The 13,648-nt window shown below is 53.6% G+C and overlaps 7 protein-coding genes across 7 annotated transcripts; 4 read left to right on the forward strand and 3 right to left on the reverse strand.

Annotated features, from left to right (window-relative positions):
- Positions 1-42: 42 nt before the first annotated feature.
- AA0111_g1200 (hypothetical protein) lies at positions 43-969 on the reverse strand (the record flags this gene model as incomplete). The annotated part of the gene is made up of 2 exons (XM_028645930.1): positions 43-603; positions 655-969. 2 exons carry the CDS (start codon positions 967-969, stop codon positions 43-45), a joined length of 876 nt encoding a protein of 291 aa, XP_028511192.1.
- A 516-nt stretch (positions 970-1,485) lies between these two features.
- Positions 1,486-2,118, reverse strand: AA0111_g1201 (hypothetical protein; the record flags this gene model as incomplete). The annotated part of the gene is made up of 1 exon (XM_028645941.1): positions 1,486-2,118. One exon carries the CDS (start codon positions 2,116-2,118, stop codon positions 1,486-1,488), a length of 633 nt encoding a protein of 210 aa, XP_028511191.1.
- Positions 2,119-2,908: 790 nt separating this feature from the next.
- AA0111_g1202 (NADH-ubiquinone oxidoreductase 30kDa subunit) lies at positions 2,909-3,926 on the reverse strand (the record flags this gene model as incomplete). The annotated part of the gene is made up of 4 exons (XM_028645952.1): positions 2,909-2,962; positions 3,013-3,544; positions 3,593-3,726; positions 3,780-3,926. The coding sequence occupies 4 exons, from the start codon at positions 3,924-3,926 to the stop codon at positions 2,909-2,911; spliced, it is 867 nt and encodes a 288-aa protein (XP_028511190.1).
- Positions 3,927-4,283: 357 nt separating this feature from the next.
- AA0111_g1203 (hypothetical protein) lies at positions 4,284-6,958 on the forward strand (the record flags this gene model as incomplete). Its single annotated transcript, XM_028645963.1, has 4 exons — positions 4,284-4,403; positions 4,468-4,580; positions 4,631-5,005; positions 5,062-6,958. The coding sequence occupies 4 exons, from the start codon at positions 4,284-4,286 to the stop codon at positions 6,956-6,958; spliced, it is 2,505 nt and encodes an 834-aa protein (XP_028511189.1).
- A 262-nt stretch (positions 6,959-7,220) lies between these two features.
- Positions 7,221-10,082, forward strand: AA0111_g1204 (hypothetical protein; the record flags this gene model as incomplete). Its single annotated transcript, XM_028645974.1, has 2 exons — positions 7,221-7,233; positions 7,474-10,082. The coding sequence occupies 2 exons, from the start codon at positions 7,221-7,223 to the stop codon at positions 10,080-10,082; spliced, it is 2,622 nt and encodes an 873-aa protein (XP_028511196.1).
- A 359-nt stretch (positions 10,083-10,441) lies between these two features.
- Positions 10,442-11,932, forward strand: AA0111_g1205 (putative mannose-1-phosphate guanyltransferase; the record flags this gene model as incomplete). Its single annotated transcript, XM_028645985.1, has 4 exons — positions 10,442-10,516; positions 10,567-10,623; positions 10,680-11,855; positions 11,906-11,932. The coding sequence occupies 4 exons, from the start codon at positions 10,442-10,444 to the stop codon at positions 11,930-11,932; spliced, it is 1,335 nt and encodes a 444-aa protein (XP_028511195.1).
- Positions 11,933-12,400: 468 nt separating this feature from the next.
- On the forward strand, positions 12,401-13,588 carry AA0111_g1206 (hypothetical protein; the record flags this gene model as incomplete). Its single annotated transcript, XM_028645996.1, has 1 exon — positions 12,401-13,588. The coding sequence occupies one exon, from the start codon at positions 12,401-12,403 to the stop codon at positions 13,586-13,588; it is 1,188 nt and encodes a 395-aa protein (XP_028511194.1).
- Between the last annotated feature and the right edge of the window lie 60 nt (positions 13,589-13,648).

The following is a 13,648-nucleotide window of genomic DNA, read 5'->3' on the forward strand; positions in this document are numbered from 1 at the left end:
CTTTTAGTTATTGAAAGCACCCTCGAAGCAGCCAGTCTACTCCTACACCGAAGTGCTAGACTGACCAGCGGACTTCTTCTTCTCCCTAGCAGCCTTTCGCTTCTCACGCTCCTTCGACTTTCCGCTCTTTACCTTTGTCAGGTTGGCTGGGATAAGATCAGCCCGCTCATACACAATGGCAATCGCGTTGAGTACGTCCTGCGTCTGCAAGACGGGATCCTTGTTGTCGCCTTGCTCGTATTGGGTGCGTAACGCAATGGCCTCCTCTAGTAGCTCTAGAGCTAGTCGAGATTGACCGTGTGTGATGCTAGACAAGATCATGATAGCAAATGCGGTTGGGGAGGTGAGCTTCTGGCTAAGGTTTGTGCTAGGCCCTGCTTTCATGGAGAAGGGGATGAACTGCTTGACAGTGATGCCCCAGTATCGCTCGACACGGGCATCATCCTCAGTGAACTCAACGGTTGATGAACCTTTGTATTCGAAGAAGTGAAGTTCTGCTTCAAGCGACTTGTATGGGCGCGTGATGCGCATCTTGTTGCGGGTCTCGGGCTTCCGCTCGTTGAGACTGGTGATGTGTAGATATTTTTCATGATCGGACAGCGTCTGATATCAATTAGCGACTTCTCCCTCATGTAAGTCCCGATATATACTCACATCCCACTCTTGACCATAACCTTCCGTGTCCGGGTCGACATCGTCACCCTCTTCGCCATGGTACAGAACCCATCCAGGAGGCGCATCAGGCAACATCGTCTCTTCCGCACTTGCTGCCACCAATATGCGTTGATCGTCCTCGAGCGCACTGGGTTCGTATATGGGTCTCGCCTCGACAGTGTAGAGAGCTGCGTACTTGATATCGAGCGCAAGTCGCACGCCTTGCAGAACTTGGTCGAGATTCTGGAATGCGCCGAAGACGAAATTGTCGACAGTCTTCTTTTTGGATGGACAATAGAGTTGCACTTGACCCATGGTTGCAGTGTTCTTGGACTCTTGTTTCTGTGTTGATTATTTGTTGCTGTTGACAAAAGCGGACCAGTGCAGATAAAGTAGTTGATCCCAAGAGGACTGCAGCCTAGAGAGGTATCTGCAGTCATGTGTCAGAGCCTCAGGTCAGCTGTCGTGGTGGTTTCCAGGATGAATAGGGAAAGCTGTGACTCGCCGCTTACGCTCGCCTTGTGTCTAATATAGGTAAAGGGCAGATTGATAGACTGCCTTGATGCCACTAGAAGTTGCAATCTACAAGACGACGATATTATTAGGCATAGTCATAGTCTTGGTGTAATAATACCTGCTTTGTATATACACATAGAAAGCAGCCTGTGTGTGTGTGTGTGTGTGAATATAGGACCTCAATTCTGTATGAACGCTGACCAGAGAGACGTTGGTGACTTTGTAAACAATCTGCTCACTATTAGCCTGGGCAAAAGCACAACTGACAGCATTGCGTACCATTCCAGATACCCCATGTGATTGTCCATCACTTACTCAGTTGATGATCTCAATCTCCACGCCCTCCTTGAATTCCGCCTCAAGCAACTCCTCTCCACCATCCTTGGTTGGCCGACATACATATCCCGCGATACCCACACTCCAGCCCTCCTCCTCTGCAAATACCCAAGTGACCTCTCTCAAGGGGCGCCTTTCAACCTCCTTTCCGGCCTCATCCTTGACAATCCAGTAAATCCAAAGACTCTTTCCAAGGTCATCTCTTTCCCTCCTCGCCTCAATGGTAGCTCCAGGCCTACTGCTGTTCTTGAAGTCGGGCATAGGAACGAGCGACCAGTCGGCCCAAGCATCGCAACCCACGGTCGCTACGTATGGCTTTCCATAGTAAAACTCGATACCAGTCTTGATCCACTTAGTCTCGTTGTCAGGAACTCCTGGCTTGGTAACATGCAGCAAGAGACCGGCTTGGTCGTACTGGCGAAGCTGGTCGGATGGCGGGAGCTCAAAGGCAAGCTTCGCTCGCTGGAATGTCTTCAGGTCGTAGGTCGGAAGCTGAGCTGGGTAGGTTGATGCATTGAACGCGTTATGAGTCGGGGGCTTGCGCCAAATGTCAGTTCCTGGGGGAGCAGAGAGACTGAACGGCTCGATTGTCGTGGTAGTAGTGTTGGCCATGGTAGCTAGGGCGGTAGATACAAAGAAGGGAAGAGTGTGAAGTCTCATTTTCAAGATGCATGTTGCCTAAGAACCATGGCTGTATTATATACCCAGATGCTCAGACACTCAAATGATAGACTCGTATGACGAAGGCGAATACCACTGGAACAAAGATCACTTGCTATTGGCGGGAAGTCGGGAGCAGTCTAACTCAGGCATGGGCGATCGTGAGGCGCTCAAGGTCCTTGGTCGCGATACCCACTCGGAGCACCAAACAAGACTAATCTGTGGCACTTTTGTCTTGGGGTGCAGTCATCTCGTGATGCAGACGGGGAAAGCGGGGTACTGTTCCGGGTGAGAAAGGCTCAAAACCTGCAAGCTTTAGATTCCACTGGATAGCCGCAGTGGTACGTCTTGCACATCGACTACGGCTGATCATGCAAGACTCCATGTGGTGGTACCGAAGTTTACCCAATTGGTGACGACTGACAGAAGGTGCATTAAACTGCGCTTACCTGATTGGGTGACAGATTGCGAGATCTGCTTGGCATGAGAAATCGGGACCCAAAGTACGTGGATACGTCGTATTGCAGCCATCGAGCCTCGGTGTATTACAGGATGTCTTTGCTAAATGATCTATCGGACCTTCTATATTAGCCGTCAAGCCCGCTACATCTAACCACGAAGCCAACATATGCGCACTGAGAACACAGAGCAAGGGGGATGATGTCTAGCATGTGGTGGAATGTTGGATGTTGTACAAGTACGTTCATTCGCAGGTATATACAATCCACATCCTCTAAACTTTCTATTTCTTCTCTTCCTCTTTAGGAGGCTCTGGCTTTGGTGTTGGGAGTTTGAACTATTTCTGTTAGATGCGGCGTCATGAATGTGGCAAGTGGAGAGACTCACGTTCTCGGGCTTGAGGTCGTCACCAGGACCGACCTGCTCCCATGCTGAGGAGCCACCACGGAAGTTCCTGAAAGCCTGTGTCATCTCCAGGGGTTCCACGACGATTCTCTTCTTCTCCTCGTCGTATCGGATCTCAGTGTATCCAGTCATGGGGAAATCCTTTCGCAGTGGGTGTCCATCAAAACCGTAGTCGGTCATGATGCGCCTCAAGTCTGGGTGTCCAACGAAGAAGACACCAAACAGATCGTAGACCTCGCGCTCGTACCAGTTGGCACCGTCGTAGAGATCGCACAGACTGGGGACTGGGGTGGCCTCGTCCGCGTATGTCTTGACTCTGAGGCGCGAGTTGTGGCGGATGCTGAGCATGTTGTAGACGACTTCAAAGCGCTGGTCCTTGGTGGGGTAGTCGACGGCTGTGATGTCGGAGATTTGTGTGTACTCAGCCGCGGTGTGGTACTTCAGGAAGGTGAAGGTGGGGATGATGCCGGTGGGAGGGACGTAGATGGTCAACTCGTCTTTCCACACGGAGAATCTGGACTGTCATCAGATAGTGCGTGACCTGGGGTCTGGGCTGACCTACTGCTGGACGTATTTGGGCAGACATGACATGATGTACTGGCCATACTTGTGCAGAGACTCGCCCTTCTCTTTGTACTGGTCTGCCGGGTTTACGATGGCGCGCTTGAGCTTGACGGCCTCGTCACGGGGGGCAAACTGCAGTCGTGTTAGAAGCCCATATTCCAGCTCCAACGTGTGATATAGCGCACCCTCATGTTTGGCGTGTCGGATTCGGGGCCCGCGACCTCCTTCGCCCGCAGAGCCGACGAGGCAAAGGTGCGCACTGCATGGCGGGAGCAGGTGGATGCGCGGACGGCGGCGCCCAATGGCCGGCCTACAGCTAGCCGCATAGCCATAGTGTGCAGTGAGGGAGTGGTGAGGCTACGCGATGTAGCAGGTAAAGGCGACTCGGGGTGGTGATGTCGTCGACGTCGTGAAGTTCGCAGCTCAACCCGCAACATGCAAGATTATGTAAGTAGCGTCTGGCGGAACTGGTGTCCCATCGCGCAGGTGCAGCCTCTTAACCCCCATCACCCTTCCGTGGATCCCTCTTACAGCGACAGCGACTCTCCGGCCGGCGTTTATTTGTGCTTCAGCGGTTTCCTTCCTGACCCCCTGTGGATGCCACCTAGTTCCCATCTCACCCCACGTATCATCACATCCAGCGCCACCCTTCGGCTTTGACCACGCACTTTCCACAACCACACAACACCATGTCCCGACTGCAACAGGACCAGTTCGTCGACGATGACGAGGAGGAGTGCTGCCCGCTCTGCGTCGAGGAGTTCGACCTCTCGGACAGGAATTTCCGGCCCTGTCCATGCGGCTACCAAGTACGCCTTTGTGCCGAAACTCGGTGAAGCCTTCTCGAGTCCCCCGTGCTAACTCACGTGCCAGATATGCCAGTTCTGCTACAACAACATCAAAACCACCATGAACGGGCTGTGCCCCGCATGTCGCAGACCCTACGATGACTCCACGATCGAGTGGAAGACCATCTCCCCCGAAGAGTGCGTCGTCCCTTACATCTTCCCTGCATAACACTTCTGACACTGGGCAGGATGGCACAGCACAAGCAGCTCATAGCGCAAAAGGCCAAGAAGAACGCGCAGATACGGCAGAAGGAAGCGCAGAAGGCCGAAGCCGACTCTCTCAGCCGCAAGCACCTGTCCGGGCTGCGTGTCGTCCAGAAGAACCTCGTATACGTTACTGGTCTCACGCCCACCATACGCGAAGACGAACTACTCAAGACCCTCCGCGGTGACGACTACTTTGGGCAGTACGGCAAGATCCTCAAGATCGTCGTAAGCAAGGCCAAGGAGAACGCTCAGCACCAGCAGTCGGTGGGCGTCTACGTAACATTCGCTCGAAAAGAAGACGCGGAGAAGTGCATCAATGCTGTCGACGGCTCCCAGAACGGCGAGAGAACACTAAGGTACGTGAATATCTTTCCCTGCATATTTGCCATGTGACAAGCTTACGTCTCTACAGAGCACAGTTTGGTACAACAAAGTACTGTTCAGCGTACCTCCGCGGCGAGACCTGCAACAACCGCAACTGCATGTTCTTGCACGAACCTGGTGAGGACAACGACAGCTTTACTCGCCAGGATCTCTCCATGATGAACTCGATCCAGACGCAACAACCGTCACAGTCGTCGACATCCCGAGCCGCACCTCCTGCGCACCAGGGTCCACCCGTTGCTGCCGCGACACCGATGAATCGCCAAGACAGCAACGACACGTCGAGCTCGATACACGAAGCACCTGGCCTACCCGCAACGGCAAACTGGGGCAGCAAAGCGGTGCTGGAGCGTCGTGCAAGCCGTTCAACAGTTGCTTCGAACAACGCCAGTCCCATGATCACGAACGCTGTCCCTGCACAAGCATCGAAGGCACCGAAGCCAGCGGAGGCACCAAAGAAGAAGGGCAAGGACAAGGAAAAAGAAAAAGAAAAGGAGAAAGAAAAGGAGAAGGAGAAGGAGAAAGAGCAGAAAGAGAAGGAGAAGGAAAAGGAAAAGGAGAAAGACAAGTCTCCGCAAGCATCGAAGCCTGCAACTCCACCGCCTGCGCCTGCACCCGCCGCACGCCCTGCCAAATCCCGCGACAACGGCATTCACGATCTCCTAAAGGTCATCTGCTCGCCAGATTTCAAGTTCGTCTTCTCCAGTGCCGTTCTATCTGAGGAAGAGTTGAAAGCTGTTACCGAGTTCCCTCAACTCCTGGACCCCAATGGCGGTGCAAAGCGTCGTGCCATTAAGGAAAAGAAGGAGAAGGAATTGGCATTGCAGCGGGAGGCCGAGGCAGAAGCAATTGCAAAGGCAGCCTCTCAGCAAGCTCCTGCTGCAGTTGAGCGTGAAGACAACGAGGCGACGGCTGGTGGCAGCTTACAACTTGGAGGCGAGCCCGAAGACGGCCCTGAGACAAGCACCAACCATCTCAACCAGCATGCGATTGCACCACCTGGTCAACAGGGTTTCGGTGGAAGCCTCTTTGGGCAGAATACCCCTCTGGCCGAGGACTTCAGCAACCTTGGATTGAGCAACAGAGGTCTGACGCCACAGCAGCAACAGCAGTTGTTGCTCTCCAACTTCAAGTCCGGCACCCAGTCCACGAATATCCTCAGCAACATGCAAAATGCTCAGCCTCAGCAGCACAATGCTCCTAGCCATGCCAGACACACGTCACGCTTTAGTTTCGCCAACGACAGTGCCTCTGCTTCTGCGAATGTGCAACCTGTTGCGAACCAGAAGCTCATGAGCCAACAAAACTCGATGATGCCGAAGAATGCCAACCAATTCAACCCCATGTCTCAGCACCAGCAGCTGGGTGGGCAGTTCTTCACCAACGTGCAAGGTCCTCCTCCCGGACTGAAGCCTACTGGTACACCTCCTGTCAGCGGGACTGGCATGTTCGGTCAAGGTCACGGTTTCGCGACGGGTGGTCTACCCTACGGGGCTGGTGCGACGGCGAGGAACAACAATGATGCCATGTATCAGGACTTGCTCCGCAGCCGGAACATGGATGGTGCTGCTAGGCTAGCTGATGCTGGAAAGCGTGAGTCAATGTTTCCTTCTTTCCTTAATCAACACCCCACAACCTCCACACCTGCACCTGCCCCTGGTCTCCTAAGCTTCCCTTATGGACCTTCGCCTGGAGCTTACCAGGAGTCTGGTTCGCAGAAATCCAAGAAAAAGGGTAAGAAGCATAGGCACGCGAACACTTCCTCCTCTGGAGGAGGTGGTCTTGCCGATGTTCAGGACCCAAGTATCTTGCAGGCAAGGTTGCACCAAGGCGGTATGGCGGGGCAGGGCTTGTATGGCCAAGGTCAAGGCGGTTTCTCTTCTCTCTATTCCAACAACAACTACGGCGGCGCTGGACGATGGTAGTCATTTTTCCTTCTGCACACTAGTCGGCCTCTGGCTCGACATACTGTCTTAGTACTTTATTCGAACGATGGCTGCATGGCGTTTCGGTTTTACGGCGAATGCATCGGCACAGGTGCTTCGACACTGAGATGCCCGGCGTTATGAGTGGGTTGCACGTCTCTACGGCACCTATACCTTCACATCTTTTCTCAGTTTCTGTCATAATTGGGTGGATTGCACTGTCCTGCCGCTGCAAAGGTTGGCTTCTCTCGTCGTCTTCGTCATGGTCATCGCATGTACGTAACTACCCCTCCTGCCGCTGAGTCGGCATGCTTACTTTCTAATAGAGAGATGGCCTGTTTACTATTTTCTTGCCCCATCAAGTGACGGAGATGTTCGAGAGTCAACTTTTGCCAATTGATGTACCTTAAGCTTCTGTCAACACCATCCTGACCATCGTCTGGCGGCCGCCGTACTCATCACAGCTGAACTTGCTTTTTCTGATGTAGACATTCAAGGCTAACGAGTTATCGTAGACGATGCGCCGTTGAGTGCAGATGAACAAGCGTCTATCAATGTGGATGCACTTGTTAACGACAGCGACAATGAGCCGATCCGACCAATTCTGGGCACTCCGCTGAGCGGCCACTTTTATGAGCAGCCCCGTCGATCGACTCCCACTATACCGCCTGGCTTCACAGCGCCAGCCATACCCAAAGCGGTCCTGGAAGAGTCACGCTCTCGTCCTGTGTCTCGACCAATGTCCCGAACTACATCCTCGAACATTACACCAGCCGTGCCTGTCGTCCCTGCTACGCCGCTTGTTAACGCAACGCCTGGCAAGACCAAGGGCAAGCAGAAGAGCGATGTCATCGTACCGGCAACACCTACAGCAGCTCCCCCAGCGACCGCTGCGGCCAAGCCTTCGCCCTCGACGCCTTCAAAAGCGGCGACTAAAGAAGCTGTCGTTGTCCCTCAAACACCCAAGGAACCTACACCTAGAGAGGCCTCTAGGGCGGCCAAAGAAGATGCTGTACAGACCCCAAAGTCTACACCAGATGCGAAGAAGATGGTGTCGGAAACAGCTGCCAAGGAGACGCCAAAGTCAAAGGGCGCTTCTAAGAAGAGTCAGCCTGCAACTCAAACTACCCCGAAGAAAGAGCCTCAGAAAGAGACAGCACGTACGCCTGCAGCTTCAACCAAGCGGCAGCCTCCAGGCAAGCTTGATATTCCAGCTGCCACCAAACTGCCAGTCGATGAAAGCTCCCCAGCCCCAGGCTCGGCCAAGATAGACTCTCAATCGAAGAACAATCGTTCAATGCCGACCCCATCCGCTGGTTCCGTACCCCCGAGTCCTGCCGCGGTGGCCACCGGATCGCCAATCAAGCGTACAGGTGCGCCTAGGACTCTGCGAGTGATCGCGACACCCAAAGCAGAAATCCCACCGCCTTTGTCAGCGCCACCAGTGCCGTCTCTGCCTCAGGTATCAACCGTCGACAAGCTTCGATCTAGACAAGCGAGTATCGCTTCTGTTAATCTACCAGGCACACCAAGCGAGATGATATCGGACACAGCTTCAGTCACTTCAACATCGTTCTCAAGAGCCAACTCACCACCACCTGTTGGCGGCAAGGTCGGGACTGCACCTGTCAGGAAGAAGACCAAATCTCAAGCCAAGAAGGACAGACAAGAACGAAAGAAGCAGATTGAAGAAGAGCAGCTGGAGGACACCAAGTCGGATGTTGAGGTTGTGCAAGCTCCAATCATCGGTCGCAAGAAAAAGGAGAAGAAGCCGACAAGCAAACCAAAACCTATCGCGGCAGCTTTCAAGAGTCAGCCAGCCTCGCCCAAGCCAGCTGTGGTCGAGGAAGTCATTGCTCAAGCGCCGACGACATTACGCAGGGATTCTTCAGCGAAGGTCTCAGCAGCAGCAACGCCCGAACCAGAACCCGAGCCCGAACAGCCCAAGGACAAGCGCGAGAATTCTGCTCAATCGATCTTGGCTGATTTGCAACGCACGGGCGAGCTCCTTGTATCGACTCTTGAGTTTTTCAAACCATTGTCTTCGTCGCTCACTCATGCCTCTCGCTCTACTCAAAACGGTAACGTGACTGCACCTCCTGACCTGAAGCTGCATTTCTCCCAAACCGACCTTGATGCGCTCGCTAAAAAGAAGCCGGTACGCCTCAATAGCCAGGACGGCAAACCTGATTCTAGGACTCTCATTACACCCAACGGCAAGTTCTTCTGGGGCCTGACCGAGGAGCTCGAGACGAAAGCACTTGAGCTTGAAAGGCATATCGAAGAACTCAAGGGCCATGCTCGCTTCCACCCTCGTAAGCAGACCGCACATAATCACAACATGACAAACTCAGCTCATTCGAATGACGTACTTCCAGCAATCGCCACTGCACTCAAGGAGGCAGGTAAAAAGCTGAATACCAACGGCGCGCAGCAGATGCCGCGACTAGACAACTCTTCCGGGCTTCTTGATTCAACAAACCTTCCCCTGCCGCCCGTACAAGTACAAGATGCGTCTATGCCGCAAGTCCCTCCCCCACAGCAACAGCAAACACCCGCCGACGCTGGCGCCTATCTCAACCAGTACGTCCTCCCCAAGACAGACAACCCGCCACCGAACCAGCCACGTCCCGAGATGGCTGCTGTTGGTGGTGCGCCTGGTGCCGGGACAGCGAACATGTCTGTCAACTCGAACAGATTTGCAAAGGCAGCTAAAGCAGTTGTCGAAGGAGGAGCAGTGGGAAGCACAGAAATAGACGGCATGGGAATGATGGCAGCCGATAGATTGGGCGGCGTCTTTGTCCAGGGTCTCGAAGCACTTGTAGGTGCTGGACTCGGCTATCAGTCTACGCAAGAGTTTGGCCTCGACGGCAATGGCAACATCACGTTAGGCAACGGTAGTGGAGGCGGACTAGACATGCAGGGCCTGATGAACGCAATCGAGACAACGGCTGGCATGGGTGGCTACGGTGGCAATGCGAGGAGGGGAAGGGGTAGTGTGCTGACCATGGAAGAGGCGGAGCAAGCCATGCACGCGGCGAGGAGAGAACACGATGTGCTGGAAAAGAAGCTGAATGTGCTGATGAAGAAGAACAAGAAGCTGGCGACTGGCGTAGGAAAGTAGTGACGGTATGAGTAGTGTCAGTGAATCTTGACCAAATCCATATGAATATTTTGGAAAACAATACGCTAGCACTGTGAGGCCGTATATGCGTGACTGACATAGCTTGCTCGTATTCGAGAATAGCTGGCGCAAGCTGTGACAAAGGGGATGAAGTCGAGCTGCACCTGACGACGCGCCGACTCGCCGATTCGCCAGGGCTTCTCACCGCCAGCGGTGGGCTGGAATTCCAGGGTCCACCAACTGGTTCCTGAAGAAGGCCAGATTCGCAATTGCTCTCACTGCACGTTTCTTCTGATCTTGAGGCGCGCTCACGATCTTTTGTTTTCAACCCGCTACTACACAACCGAGACTTTTTCAAGATGAGTCTGCAGCCACCTTCGCTCTCCATGAGGCCCAAGTCTCCCTCTGGAGGCTCTACCAAGGCCGTCATTCTGGTAGATATTTCCCACAACGCAGACGCTGCCATGTATACTTACAAGACTAGGTCGGAGGCCCTTCTCGAGGCACGCGGTTTAGGCCTCTGTCTATGGAACTGCCCAAGGTGCGCGACAATTCGGACTGCCGTACCCCAGCGCATCCCCGCTAATGCTACCACAGCCGCTCTTCCCCGTCGCCGGTCACCCCATAATCGAGCACTGCTTCCGCGCCATCACCAACGTCCCCGAGATCAAGGAAGTCTTTATCGTCGGCTACTATGAGGAATCCGTCTTCCAGCCCTTCATCAACGCCGTCTCGACCAGCTGGCCACACCTGAGCGTCAAGTACCTCCGCGAATACCAGGCATTGGGCACGGCTGGAGGTCTCTACCACTTCCGCGACGTCATATTGAAGGGCAAGCCAGAGAAGCTGTTCGTCTTGAACGCAGATGTCTGCTCTTCCTTCCCGCTGGTGGAGATGCTCAAGCTCTTCAACGACAAGGATGCCGAGGCGGTAATGCTGGGTACGAGGGTCGCGAACGAGGCCGCGTCCAACTTTGGTTGCATTGTCTCAGATGCGCACACAAAGCGCGTACTCCACTACGTCGAGAAGCCCGAGTCGCACATCTCCAACCTCATCAACTGCGGAATCTCCCTCTTCGCGACCGAGTGTATCTTCCCCGCCATTCGCAGCGCCATCAAGCGACGGACCGAGCGCCCACGGCTGCTGTCTTACCCCTCCTCCGAGAACCTCGAATCTTCCTTCTACCAAAACGAAGACGACGACGATAACAAGGAGAATGCTGTCATTCGCTTGGAGCAGGATGTGCTGTCCGATATCGCCGACAGCAGGCAGTTCTTCGTCCTTGAGACCAAGGACTTCTGGCGCCAGATCAAGACCGCTGGTTCGGCCGTCCCAGCCAACGCCCTGTACCTCCTGAAGGCATTCCAGGCAGGATCGGAGGAGCTCGCGGCCCCCTCCGCAAACATTCTGCCTCCAGTCTACATTCACCCCTCCGCCCAGATCGACCCAACTGCCAAGATCGGACCCAACGTCTCTATTGGCCCTCGTGTCGTCATTGGAGCTGGTGCGCGTGTCAAGGAGTCCATCGTTCTCGAAGACTCTGAGATCAAGCACGATGCATGTGTTTTGTACACCATCATTGGCTGGTCCAGCAAGATTGGTGCCTGGGCCCGTGTTGAGGGCACACCAACCCCCGTTACTAGCCACACCACCAGCGTCATCAAGAACGGCGTCAAGGTCCAAAGCATTACCATTCTCGGCAAGGATTGTGCCGTGGCAGATGAAGTCCGTGTGCAAAACTGTGTTTGCTTGCCATACAAGGAACTGAAGAGGGTAAGACCACTTAATTGCGCTTCATCGACTTATGCTAATTCATTGTACAGGACGTGTCCAACGAGGTCATCATGTAAAGGCCTTGTGAGTTAGTATTGGGTGATGTTGCATCATATGGGCATCTATAGTATTTAATCAAAACGCGATGCATGACAGCTGGTCAATGGATAGAGTGATATAGCACTACAATGGAAATGACAGCCAAGATGAACACATTATTTTTGCATTTGTGAAAGGACATCTATGTAGACTTCCGTCTGTCATGATGCCCTAGAATAGCCGCGCCTAGACTGAATCGGGTATCGCCATCCGAACATTCGACGTCCCATTCCCCAACTCCAATACACGCTTCCGCCATCCTCAGGATTCATGTGCAGTCCTTGTATGATCTTTCCATCGCTTCTAATATTTTGCGCAGGATATTCCACACAAACAATCAAAGCGGCATATCGTCCAAGTTTCAACCAGATAGTGTGATCGGCAATCTTTGAGTCAAAGGAAGCAGACTAGACTAGGAAAGAGTTATTTGTCTACAGAAAGACACCATGTCAGACATGGACGCGGCCCTTCATGCAGCGCGAGACAGGCAGTCAAACGGTGGCATATCAGGAAGCACCACGAAGCTCAACCCCACTCCAGATTCTGGATCCCGGTACGATAAGCCTATCGTCGCCGCGCAACAGGACGGTCTACCAATAATCGACATCTCAGCTTTCCTAGATCCTTCATCCTCGAAGGATGCACGATCTACGACTGCTAAAGCCATTAGCGCCGCTTGCGTGAACTATGGTTTCTTCTATCTTACAGGACACGGCATACCAACTGCAAAGCTCGATGAAGTCATCAGCCTTGCACGCGACTTCTTCGCCTTGCCACTAGAAGAGAAGAACAAAATCAAACGCTTTGATGCTGGGAGTCCAGAAGGAGGAGATGGCGCACGGGGTTACCAGGGGCTCGGCGAAAACGTGACGGGCGGCCTACAAGACATGCAAGAAGCCATCGACTGGTACCGCGACTGGCCAGCAGAGAAGCGAGAGCCCGGAGACGGAGGACCAGGTAGTGTGAAGAGTCTTCAGGGCACCAATCTATGGCCTGAGCAGCCGAAAGAGCTCAAGCCTGTATACACAGACTACATTGAGCAAGTCAAGAAAGTCGGCGAAGCCCTTGTCCACGCCATGGGCGTAGCTCTAGACCTTGGGTCACCTAAATCAAACGCAACGCAAAGCACAGAAGACGAAGAAGTCTTTGTGCGAAACTGCGACGAGTCCTTCTGGGTAATGCGCATGATCGGTTACCCTCCCCTGACGACCCCTCATACGCCTGGTAACGATATCGAACAATTCTCTTGCGGCGCCCACACAGACTATGGCTGCGTAACGCTCCTCCTCACGGATCCTACGCCCGGCGCTCTCCAAGTCCAGCTCAAAGACGGGACTTGGCTCAATGCCGATCCCATACCAGGAGCTTTCGTGGTGAACATTGGGGATATGATTGAGCGGTGGACGAATGGGCTTTGGAAGAGTACGATGCATAGAGTCATTCATAGGGGGCAGCAGTATAGGATTAGTGTGCCGTTCTTCTATGAGCCGAACTTCGATGCTGTGGTTCGGCCGTTGGAGAAGTGTGTGGAGGAGAGTGGGAAGAAGCCGATACATCAGGGGAGCACGTATGGGGAGCATCTTTTAACCAAGGTGTTCAGCAATTTCTACTACAGTAAGAGGACCGATTGGTGAGAACGGAAGTCGTATGGTAAGGAGAATGTCGTGGTGAGCAAGAGAAATCTGTGTTTGCAA

Source organism: Alternaria arborescens, assembly GCF_004154835.1.
Source record: "Alternaria arborescens strain FERA 675 chromosome Unknown contig_2, whole genome shotgun sequence".
In the NCBI taxonomy this organism is placed as follows: Eukaryota; Fungi; Ascomycota; class Dothideomycetes; order Pleosporales; family Pleosporaceae; genus Alternaria; species Alternaria arborescens.